Here is a 12,892-nt window from a genome sequence, read left to right as displayed (position 1 = left end):
AAGTTGAAACTAAAAGATCCTTTAAATAATCATAACCTCGTTAGGGTAAATCGACTTCACTTACCTCTCGACAGCTTTGAACTGGTCCGATGAGTTTGGTACCACAACTAACTTTTCGTTCTCCACCGATCTCGTCGTCTTCAAAGAAGGTTTCGCACATACGCAACACCCTTGTAGAAGCAGTTTTAGAATTCAAGAAAATTAAACTCTACAGTCCGTCATATCGAACTAAACCAACACCGCTGCAGCAGCCGCTACCTGCTATCTTCTGTGAATCGTTAAAACAACACATTAGAGAACATGTCATATGCAAAAATAGTGAACATGAAAAACACTAACCTGTATAATTTAGGGTGTAGAGAAGACCATTACCAATGTCATAATCAGGCAATAATATTAGTGGCAAGTCGTCTTCTCCCCTTTCGTTTGTCTGTATATCGCACAATACATTTTCAGAGGCTAGGGTCGTCATCGCCCACAACAAATTGTGACCTTTGATCGTCTGCAGCAAATTGTCGTTGTAAATGGTCTTTAACTTCCATTGATAGTCAAGTTAACTTTAACCCGCTGCAAAATTTGCAATTTTAATTATTTTTAAACCCATACCAATATACACACACATATATATATATAATGTGTGTTTGCATGTGTGAAGAATTACCTTTTCTTTTGAATGACAACACCACAACTCTAACTCGGGTAAACAGACTTTTAAATATTCTCCACGGCTGAAAGTACAACACTCGGGTAGTATTTAATAATCATATTTAACACTAACAGTTAGAAAGAAAAAAAACATAAAAAGTGTCAGAGTCAACCTGCCCTATGTTGACCCGTTACCATAACAAAAAAAACCAACTCTGTCGTCGTTATCCTTCATTACCCCCTTGCCCATCTGATGTCTAAGAATCGTTTGAATTAGGTTGGCCTGAGAATCGCCTGTAGAATGATAGGCTAAAAGAAAAGGGGGATAAGAACATCTCTTTTTTGCTTTGCCACTCAAAATCGTTATTTACGGAATAGATGTAACAGGCTACCAAACCCAACAGTAAATTGGTATATTTACATACAAACATGCTACCAACTAAAACTCAAATCCAGAACAACAATCCCAAACACATAAACGACATAGATATACCATTAGCGTTTCAGTCCAAATGATATCTATAATCACATAAATAAACAATCTAATTTGACCAAAAACACAAAAGAAATTATAAATAACTGAGTACATATTAGGTTTTCAACAGATAGATCAAGTATTATGAATACATCAACAAACTAAAACCAATAAAACCATCAATTTTACAAAATTAAAGTTAAATAACACTTAATTATAAAACAAATTACTTATTATAATCTGTTTTGGACCAGCATGAACAAATAAGACCATCTAGCTCTAGACCTAAAGCCTAATGAATATTTGCAATTAATTACAGATCTTGAAAGAACCTTTCTAAGGAGTCTAGATACGATACCTAATGAAATAACTCATGTTATGTACCGGTTTCATACAAAACATGGATGAATAACATAGGAATTCCCAATTCATTGATGGGAACAAATACCTTTTCTCGGATCAAAAAGATTTAGTGTTGGTATAACGCCAATGCTCTGCCGGTGTGATCGAAGCTTCATTAACATATATACAATTAACAGATTAAACATCAACAACAACATAAAAAATTGAGACAAATAAACCTTTGCACTGTTGAATAGATCTTCTGCAACAGTTTAATCCTTGAATTTCTAATGCTATTACTATTGTTTTTTATTATTATCTTTATAATAACAGTAATTATATTAGTGATTAAGAGTATCATGGACAATCACCTACATTTAAATTTAATTTTCAAATGATTATTTGCAAACCATTCATGAAATCATAAAAGAACAAAGTAGTGATTCTACTAACCATTTTATGTCAACCAAGCGCATAGGGTGACTGCTGTGCATATCCATTCCTTTAAAAGTGAAATTTCAAAGAAGACATAATTATTCTTTTCACATTTGTGTGTGAGACTGATAGTGAATACTCATATGCATTTCACAAACACAAATTCAAACCAAGATCAATAAAAAACAGTAAAATCTCTCATCAATTGTAGATCAATCCAAAATGCTATAACTTTAAACCCTGAATCTCCATCATCGTCAATGATTATCCAACACCTACATACCACACATAAAGACAGATAAAAAAATTAACAAAATTACCTCAGTAAGATACCTGATTCCTCCTATCATCATCATCAGACCACGATCATTCCTAGGGATTTTAAAGGGGCTTTAAACTACCTAATTTCATCATAACATACGTAAAACAATAGATTGAAAAGTAACTTACCTTGCTTTCAATCATAATCAAAGAGTTCTAGAGTTTCATCCTATTGAAAATTAAAGGAAAAGAAGAGGGGATCAAAGGTAAGCTGCAATAAGAAAAAATCACGATCAACAATGGTAAAATAAACCAATCGATATATAACAAATCCTCAAACAATCGTTTTACCCCAAAATAGAATTGAATTTTGAGTTTAATGCTTCTGATTTTCAACTTACCTTGAAGATTGTTAGTGATAATGTATTTGTATTGGAATAAACTGATGTAACGATCAATATGGTGATAATTGTTGATGATGGACATACCTTTTGCAACAGATGCTACAGACATAGAGAAAATCAAGAGTGTGAGGTCAAATAAGGCAGGGAGAATAATATATTAAACAATATATAAACTCAATACAAAATAAATATATGAAAAAATTAAGATGATAACCACCTTTTTTTCACCATTTGTAATGGCCTTCTATTCTATAACGCTCTTTATCCAACTCAATGTCTGGTCTCTTACTTGCACGTGATAAACCACATTTTTAGTAAATGCCCCTGAATAAAATTTGGCAAAAAAATAATCAAACAATGACATGTAAAATTTGTTGAAAAATATAGACCTGTAAGGCGTAAGTTGATTACCACTACTAAGTATATATAGTAATCCATTTCATGCATATATGGTAATTTCAAGTTCCATAACCTGATTAACACCATCAAATCACACAAAAATAGTCCTAGAATTAAAAATACAACATGTGTTTCTGCTCAGCCCAAAAATCATTCTTCATCTTACATCATATTCTTATGACTGTTAAAATATATTTCGTTTTAGATTGACGGTTCTAGATTGTCACTTATCTTCTGTTTTGCTTACATGTTAAAAGTGACCACTGTACTGAGATCTACTGGACCTCCTTTATCAGTAAAACTCATGCAAGTTTTTAGTTCTGGATCAAAAGATGCTTCAAGTCCATTAATCAGGTGCCTTGTGAAGCTATTATTACTTTGGATCTTTGCTTATATTATGTATCATTAACGTATCATTTTACGCAGAATGGTCAAATACTATGTTCTATAAGCTGAATACCTTGTATATTCAGAGATTATTTCATCTTTGGTGAAGCTATCCTCTTGTGATCCGAACTCATGCAAATATAAGCAGTCAGGATTGGTGTAAGGCTGCATAAACAAAATCGAATTATTAATTATTAATAAAATATATAGCAAAAAAAATAAAGTAAACTGGCAAAAACGACTTGTTCTTATAACATACCATGCTTCTCAGCCATGCATGACAGTACTTTGTAGTCCCAAAACAGGCTCTGCAATAGAACTCCAATACATTAACCTAAAATATAAAAAAGAAACTTTCGGTTTGTGTTATTAGATGCTAACTTCAATGGTCTACCCTCTAAAACAAACCCATGTACTGACTGTATACTTCGAACCGCTTCATCCTCCTTTGAGTAAGTAATATATCTGTTCATTGTAAATATTACAAAGATAAATATCGCTCATACCAAATAAACTAAAAATGCCAAATATATGATGACTCAAGAACATTGAACTTACACGCTACAAGTATTGTTTGCAAAATGCTGTATGGCGCCAGCTGCTGTCCGAGATATAGAAATGTGACACCCCAGGAAAACCAGTAAACTACACAACTTAACTAGCTTCCTCAGTAACCGCGTGCTAAATTTCGGGACGAAATTTCTTTCAACTTGGGGATAATGTGATAACTCGTATTTCAAACCTCTCTTTGTACAGTGATGTAACCAGTGAGAACGTTATGTGATTATATGAACTTGGTTGATTAATTGAATGTTATGTTATATGTTTATGTGTAACAAATATAAACGAACCGATCGCACAACTTCAACCCGATCGCACAAGCCTTTGGGCTTTGGTTCCTTACCACTCTCGGCCCACACTCTTTTATAATTGAACCGAATGGGCAATCCATTAGGAGGGTTAGGCCACTCCCCTATATAAGCCGATACAAAACCTTTGTGAGGTTTTGCTTCCCCATTATTTGCTAACACTCTACACACCAAACCCTATTCTCTCTTTCTCTCCTCTCGAAGCCGAAGGCAAACACCCCCATCTCTCTCTAAGCTTTTGGTTTGGATCATCCTCCTCCTATCTTTAATCGGTTAGTGTTTCATGATTTATGTTTTGTTAAAAGATGCCATCTTTACATGATAGACGATGATGTTTCTGTGATGATGTTTATGTGAATCAAATTGCATGATCTAACCTAGAATCGATTGCATGATTATCGACTGTTGAACGAATATATATATGGATGATTGATGGATTGATTATGTTAGTGTGTATGCTAGAGATCGAGATCATGAATCATGTTGATATGCATAAGTGTTAGGATTGTTGTTTATGTTTTTGTTCATGCTCGGCCGGTTTAGGGTTCATATGAATTTTGTGATAAAAACCTTGTTTAATCGATTATTGTTTGGTTTGGAAACTGTTAGTTGTTGATTGATAATTTCATAAATGGAAACCACACAATTGATTGATTGTTGACTAAATCGGATAATGGAAACAATGTAACTAATTAGCATGATTTTCGGATAGTAAAACAAATCGCACAAGATCAGATCACACAAGATCTGATCTGATCGCACAAGCTAGGTACAACCATCTATGCTCAGGGCACTGTTTAGTTATGCATGATCGCACAAGACCTTGTGGATCGCACAAGATAGTGTCGATCACACAAGGCTTGGGCCACACACGAACATTTGGACTGTTGGGCCTTAAAGCCCAATATCCACTCGCACAACCCAACTGGATCGCACAAATCTTGTTCAGTCGCACAAGCTGAACTGGACCGCACAAGGTTACTAAACTGTTTAATTATTTGGGCTTCTTAATTGTTGGGCCGGGTTTATGTTGGATCGCACAACATGTTGTGGATCTTACAAGGCTGTGCTGAACGCACAACATGTTGGGCCGGGTATTTTTAGGCTTCCATTTGAACCGCACAAGTCGGATATGTTATGTACTTGACTGTTAATGTGTTGCCATGATCAATACGTGTTCGTAATCTGTTAGCTTATGTGTAAACTTACGTGCACTACTTGAACCTAGACCTGACTCGTATGGTAACCATGTTAGGACGTGGTTGACTCCTTATAGCTCAAGTAACCTTTTCGTGTATCTGCCGAGCAAACCAAGGTGAGTTCACACTCTTTCCAAGGCATGGGATTCCCAAGGGTTGGGAATGGGTTAATGAAGTAAACAGTAACTACAACCTCGCGTGTCCTCCTTGGGTAGGATACGTACGACCATCCTCCGTGGGTAGGATGCCAAGATTACACACTAGACCAAAACTCTATCATTAAGTCCCTCATTTATATCGACTTAATCGCCGAGGCCTATGGCGAGCGGGTCATTAGTTAATAGCGCTATTAGGTTTAACAAACCTCACACCGTGTCGTTCGAACGGGCGTGTACTAATGGACTATGGGCAAAGGGTCAATGCTGATAGACATTGACTTAGGGCACCTCTTACATTTTCGTAGCAGTCGATACACACGGTCTAGTAACACATGGGAAGCCCCCACTAATCTTCGCACACATGTCTGGGAGACCTCGATACGAATTAATACGATACATGGTTTACAAAACGAACATATGATTTACGAAACAAATACTGTAACTAAACAACCAACTGTGAACTCGCTCAACTTTGTTCTTGACTCATTGTTACATGACTTGCAGGACCTTAGGTGCACAACATTGGAACTTGCTGTCTGGGAAGCTGGAGTGGTCATGGGTCGAGTTACATGGAAATGCAACGCAAGACTAAGAGCTATCACATGTGGTTTATAAACACTTAACGAACTAAATATGCTTCCGCTGTATACTGTGACATGTTGTAACATTGTAACCCTTATTGTTAATAAATGAAAGTTTTGTTTAAGTACACTCATGAGTTCAATGTGATTGGTGGCTAAGATCCTGGTCAGTCGCGCCTCCAAGCGGTGGTACTCCGCATGTGGATTTTGGGGGTGTGACAAGAAACTACAAAAAAATTAGAAAAAAAAAACACACAAATGTAAATTTGTAAGGATGAAAAAAGAGATTACCTCTTCATTTGCTAAATTAAGAGGCAGTCCCACAATGTTTTCTACCTTCAGAAGCTTTTGTTTTCCCCTTTTAAGACTTTTGTTTCTTCTCCACACTCATTTCAGCCACCAGTCTGATAGCACAATAGAGAAGTCAAACGTCAACCACTGGAACAAATATAAGTCAAAGTTTACGATGTAACAAATGTGTGAGACCAAACCTTTCACATTTTGATGCAGTCCCCACTATCTTTTCCTTGTTATAAGGCGTACGACAGGCTGGACACCTCCCTTCTGTATCATCTTTCTCAGCCATATCCAAAATGTGATGCCAACACCATACACAAATCTGTAAACAATGATTGTTTATGTTAATAAGTCACATATACCATACATACAGCTTAATTAACCAATCGTACACATAAAACGTAAAACAGAACCATACTGCTGTTTCACTAATACAATTAGCTCAAATCGAAATAAAGTCCGTAATGTAATTTTTCTATCACATTGGTGTTTCAGTTGTTACATCTACACAAAAGGTATCGAAGAAGATATAAAAAACACATACCGCTACATCGGAATCATTCCGTAGATCAACTCACCCCTCTTATGCTATCCAACCACCAATCCAGCATTTGCCTACATCTTTTTCATTCAGCAAACGAATCAATAAAATCTCATTAATAATGTTGTAATTTGATGGTAGGGTTTCCCTCGAAATTATATGCGCATCATCTCAGAATCAACAATCGATTGTCCCATTATAATTTTAGAGTTATTCTGCTTCGTTTAGATGGTGAAAAAGAAATGCAAAATCGAAAGAACAACCAGATCTAAAATAAAACACAAATGAGAAATCAAATGAACCTAAAATTGAAATCAAACCTCCGAGATTTAACGAAGCTGATACTCGGCTCCATTCACGGCTCGTTGAACATCATTGCTTGATTTGACTGGAATCAAGGATCCTCTCGTGTAGCCGCTATTGAAGGGATTGTTGGAGAGCACAGCGGCGTGGAATCAAAATAATGGTTTTGAGAAGCCATGTGAAGAATCTGGTTATCAATCTAGGGTTTACAATGATAATGGGAACGAATTCATTATTTTGGAGATGATTGGAATTGATTGAGAAGAGATTAGGTTTCCATATTGAAGAACGTTACAAAATTGATTGAAGGAGAATTGAGAAAACCTTTTGCCGCTTATATGAAATTGAAGGAGAATTGAGAGAAAGGAAGATTACCACTCAAAATCTAATTATCTGCCTAAATAGCCATGCCACATCAAAGTCAATTGGTCAACATCATTTTGCTTTAGTATAAGAGATATATTTGTGATTTTTGCGGTTTCAATACGAGTGCGTTAGCGACACCAAACCAAATAGACCCGATGCCAGGCGAATGAAATCGGTGATATTACTAGGGAAGATAATGGGCTGGGTATGTGGGTATGGCTAATCCCGTACCCATACCCGGTTGTAAAATCTTGTCTCACACTCGGCCCTTATCCGTGGGGTATTTGATGGGTATTTACCCGTCGGGTATCCAGCATACCCGCGGGTATCGAGTATACCCGTTAGGATTTTCATGTATATATATTATATTTATTATTTACTTTCCTTTATAATTTTTTGTTTAAAAATATCTCTCTCTCTCTCTCTCTATATATATATATATATATATATATATATATATATATTATGATAAATAACACATATCATTATATCATTATCACCATAATAATACTTGATATATTTAAATATATATTATAAATAATCTCAAAAAATAATTTTACATTTCACAATAAATATGAATAATGTCATCAAAATATATACTTCAAATATAAATTTCTTTTTCAAATAATAAAACTAAAAGAATGAAACATTACTAACAAATATGAATACTTAGAAGTTTTCAGGTATATATTTCAGGTAAACGGGTATATAGTTTCGGATAATCGTGTCGGGTATCATCTAATCACATACTCGTTCCGTACCCGTGAAATATGTTTTTTCCATACCCATACTCACCCCAATACCTGTCGGCTATCGGGTATACCCATCCCAAATGCTTCGGGTTTCAGGTATACCCGTCGGACTTGAGTATATTTGTCATCCCTAGTCATTACATGTATTTATTTTTATGGTTTTTGGTTTCGATACGAGTCGATTTCAATATTTTTCGATATTTTTGCAGTATCGGTACTGAAACTAAAACAACTCGATGTAAAACATGTTTCAGTATTCTTTTACATATTACAACTTTGGTACCTAATTATTTACCAAGAGTGCAAAACAAGTACAATTACTCATTCCTAAAGGGTAAGTTTTGTCATTTTCAGAAATACTGGGGGGTATATGTAATTTGCTTTTGTGTATATATATGTGACCATGTTTGTCACAGTGTTCATCATCTCCTACAATGGGAAAAGGCAGTGAAATCAAGCTTATTGGAACCGCAGAAAGTCCTTATGTGAACCGGGTTCAAATTGTCCTCAACCTCAAGTCAATTGACTATGAGTTTGTCGAAGAAAATCTCACTTGCAAAAGCGAGCTTCTGTTGACATCGAACCCGGTTTATAAGAAAGTACCGGTTCTTATCCATGCTAACAAACCACCCATTCCCGAGTCTCTTATCATAATCGAGTACCTCGATGAAATCTATTCAGATGTCCACCCAATCCTCCCCTCGGACCCTTTGGCTCGAGCTGATAACCGATTTTGGGCTAACTACATGGACACCAAGGTATGTCAATATTGAGTGATTTGATTTTCGGAAGCATTTAACATGGTTTTTACAAGCAAACTAATGTTGTTGAACACTATAAAAAATCTCTAAAATTTGAATTAAATTTATCATTTTATTTTACCCATAATTGTGTAATTATACAATTGTTGCATTTATTGATTACCCTACTAATACATATAATCATATATTACATTTATTCAGCAAAAAATATCAATGTATTTATTTTCATATTAATTACATCCATGATTTTTTTTATTTGTAATCGGTTATAAATATTAAAACAGTCAGTAAATTAAAAGAAAATAATGATGTGTCTAGCGAGGATCGGTAGCCGTCATAAATTAGTAGGTCCAAAATAATGGTGTTGCATTATCACCATCTTTCGATGTCTACCCCATCTTTCATATGTTGGGATAAATTTGAATTATTATTTTTTAGTTGTCTACGTAAGCTTTTCTATAGTTGCCTCTTTTTATTTTTCTTAAGAATGTAACTCTTTTTTATAAACCTTTTAGATCGTATTGAATTTACAGTAAGTTTATTAATAAGATGGATGTATGGTTTAAGAAATTGCAAGAAATGAATTATCGTATTTCCACCTTTAAGGCGTATTTAACCTATTAATACCTATGTATTTATTTATTTATTTTTTGGAAGGCCAGCATTAATACCTATGTCTACATTGATTACAGAGAATTTGATAATTTTTTTATTTGAAATTATAAAATTGTCATATTGAGAATCTTTTCTTTTGATTTTCTGTCAAAGAAAATTAAAAATTTTCTAGTTTAACTACTAAAGAGTAAAGCTGAAAGGTATGGGGCGTCATCACACATCTACCTCCGCAACTTTTTATATCAATAGCATCTCTACACCATGTCATTACCATGCTAGCTATTTATTATTATTATTATTATTATTATTATTATTATTATTATTATTATTATTATTATTTTATTATTTTTTTTTGGGAGGGGGGGGGGGGCGATAGCGAGCATATGTGGCACTGGTGTGCATATGTGGAACTGAGGTGTCGTTGACATAGCACAATGAAGCCCTCCCCATACCCTGCAACTTAATAATGAATATTTTAATTCCCCAATCGGATCGTATTTAAATGTATATTAATCAAAATTCTCTACAGTTTTTCCCCTTGTTCGAAGAGTTGAGGAAAACACCAGGGAAAGAAGGAAAAAAAGCAATAGTAAAACAAATAATCGAAGGATCTCAGTTATTGGAAGAAGCATTTGTAAAGTTTAGCAATGGGAAGCCGTATTTTGGTGGAGATGATGTAGGATATCTAGATGTTGTTCTTGGATGTTTTCTTGGTTGGACAAAGTTTGTTGAAAAACATAACGAATTTAAGATATTTGATGAAGCTAGAACCCCAAAATTGCTAGAATGGACAAACCGTATATGGTCGCATGAAGCCCTTAAGGATGTAATCCCCGGGAGCGAAACACTGAAGAACTTTTATATGATTCTGATGAAGTATAAACCTTAAGAAAGGCTTAAATTTATCCTTGTGTTCTATATCTATTGTTATAATAGGTACGTTCGTGCATCCTATTTTAGTTGGCTTTGAAGTTGGTGTATTTTTAATTTTTTGTTTTTTTGAATAAGTAAAAAACACAATCGTGCTTTTTACTATTTGTTCCAATTATTAATGTTATGACTTTGGAGTTAGAATCAAATATAAAGCCTCCTAAAAATAAGTTGCAAGAAGGATATCAAACCGACTTCTATTAACCTTATTCAAGTGGCATTCAGACCTTCTCATTGAACTTTACAATGTGAGATTTTAAGTTTTTGTTTGATGTTTAGCTTGAAGATTTTAGAATTTTTTGTTTACATCATTGTGTCTTTGCAATATTTGCATCATTGTGTCTTTTTTTGTGACTCATTGTGTCTTTTTTCTTCGACATTGTGTTGTATTTTTCACATTGTATTATATTTAAGTCGACATTGTGTTATATTTTGCGATCTATTGTGTCTTTATCGATCCATAGTGTCTTTGTGCAATTCTTATTTTTAGGACCTTTATAAAATAACTTTATCCTTTTTACTCTAGTTTCTACAACTATAACTCTATTTATTCTTTGATCTCATATATGATATTAACAATTCATAAATGAATACACTTTGAATCAAGAATTTTTTTATAAACACTTGGGATATATATTTATTTATTTCTTAACAAAGACGACAACGACACCGAGGAGACTACGACGACAACAATGATAACTACAGCAATAATAGTAACGGTAGTAGTAATAAGAATAATAATAACTACTACTATAAAACTTGAAAAAAAATACACTATTTATATAAAGAAATTACAAATTTATCAGAGTTTCATAAGATTATATTTACCGAGATTTTTGGATGTAATATTTTATAAAAAAACATTTTAACTAGGAATCAAATTAATAATGCTCCAAACTTTAGATGGTGGACATAGTGCACACGTAATCTCTGTATAGGTAATCCACTATTAGGTCATGTGTAGTCATAAAGCCTTTTTGTGGGCGTTATGCGACACGTGTCGTGCCACGTCACACAGGGGCTTTATGTCACTAGAGCCCGTAGTCATAAAGCCCCTACCTCATCATAACCAAAGTGTAAAATGCAGGGACCAAAGTGTAAAATGCAGGGACCAAAGTGTTTTAATGCAGGGACCAAAGTGTAAAATGCAGGGACCAAAGTGGAAAATGGAAACAACAAAACGCCGTGAAAAAAGTAGCGCCCTCCTCCCATTTTCATCTCATAAAGCCCCCCGTAATGGTGTTCAAGGGCTTTATGAGGCTTTATGAGGTGAGATGGAGCCCCACTACACAAGGCCTAAACAAATCATTATTCTCACTTTCATCTTTTGAAGCAGTTGTCATTTTCTCTCTACTGTGGTACTGTTTCATATATGGAATATTTTCCCACATGCACCATAGTACTTAGAGTAAAAACCAATGTTTTTATTTTATGTTTCATAATCACAATATTTATTATTGCAAAACAGAACTATTCAAACATGTTGATAATTATTTAAATAAGTAAATAAGTAAATAAGTAAATAAGGGTGGAGATACAATAGAAAGTTTATTTGGCTAGGAAGACTAGGAAGTGATCTTGACCATCCATTAAGTTTAGGCCTGTAAACGAACCGAACGAACATGAACATAGTCATGTTCGTGTTCGTTCATTTAACTTTAACCGAACACGAACACGAACACGAACATATAATCGAACACATTTTTTTGTTCGTGTTCGTTCATTAAGAAATCGGGCATGTTCGTGTTCGTTTATGTTCGTTCGTTTAAAGCCTAAACGTACAGTTCACGAACATAAACGAACACAAACGAACATAAAAAAATTAACTGAACATATTTGAATTAACATAAATTAACATGAGTGAAGAAACAAGTCTAATATATTATATTTCATCCGAAAACACATCTAAATAAAGGTTCATAGATATACTAATTAGTTATATTTATATATAAGTAGCTAGAAAATCTAATATTTATATAAATATAACTATTTATGTATTTATTAAAATTTAAACGAACGTTCACGAACATAAATGAACGAACATAAGAGAATGTTCACGAACATAAACGAACGAACACAATGTGTGTTCATGTTCGTTCATTTAATTAAACGAACAAATTTTTTTGTTCGTGTTCGTTCGTTTATTAAATAAACGAACATAAACGAACTTTC

At 34.2% G+C, this 12,892-nt stretch overlaps 2 protein-coding genes and 1 long non-coding RNA gene across 3 annotated transcripts; 1 reads left to right on the top strand and 2 right to left on the bottom strand.

Moving 5' to 3' along the window:
- Positions 1-2,253: 2,253 nt before the first annotated feature.
- On the bottom strand, positions 2,254-2,878 carry LOC110920609. Its single transcript, XR_002581795.2, has 3 exons — positions 2,780-2,878; positions 2,560-2,661; positions 2,254-2,429 (listed from the first exon to the last, which is right to left on the bottom strand). It is a non-coding gene; the product is annotated as an uncharacterized LOC110920609 (long non-coding RNA).
- A 343-nt stretch (positions 2,879-3,221) lies between these two features.
- Positions 3,222-3,962, bottom strand: LOC118489163 (putative general negative regulator of transcription C16C9.04c; the record flags this gene model as incomplete). The annotated part of the gene is made up of 4 exons (XM_035986826.1): positions 3,222-3,513; positions 3,608-3,656; positions 3,730-3,813; positions 3,907-3,962. Coding segments are annotated over 4 exons (303 nt in total), but the record flags the coding sequence as incomplete, so codon positions are not given.
- A 4,874-nt stretch (positions 3,963-8,836) lies between these two features.
- LOC110921552 (glutathione S-transferase U17) lies at positions 8,837-11,148 on the top strand. Its single transcript, XM_022165894.2, has 2 exons — positions 8,837-9,172; positions 10,320-11,148. The coding sequence occupies exons 1-2, from the start codon at positions 8,849-8,851 to the stop codon at positions 10,677-10,679; spliced, it is 684 nt and encodes a 227-aa protein (XP_022021586.1). The 5' UTR covers positions 8,837-8,848; the 3' UTR covers positions 10,680-11,148.
- The last annotated feature ends 1,744 nt before the right edge of the window (positions 11,149-12,892 follow it).

The sequence above is a fragment of the Helianthus annuus genome, chromosome 17, assembly GCF_002127325.2.
Source record: "Helianthus annuus cultivar XRQ/B chromosome 17, HanXRQr2.0-SUNRISE, whole genome shotgun sequence".
NCBI lineage: Eukaryota > Viridiplantae > Streptophyta > Magnoliopsida > Asterales > Asteraceae > Helianthus > Helianthus annuus.
Note: the sequence above shows the minus strand (reverse complement) of the source record. Positions and strands in the feature narration are given on the sequence as shown.

Coding starts and splice junctions, on each gene's coding strand:
- LOC110921552 (XM_022165894.2), top strand. CDS start 8,849: ATGGGAAAAGGCAGTGAAATCAAGCTTATTGGAACCGCAGAAAGTCCT. Junction 9,173..10,319: donor CTAACTACATGGACACCAAG/GTATGTCAATAT, acceptor AATTCTCTACAG/TTTTTCCCCTTGTTCGAAGA.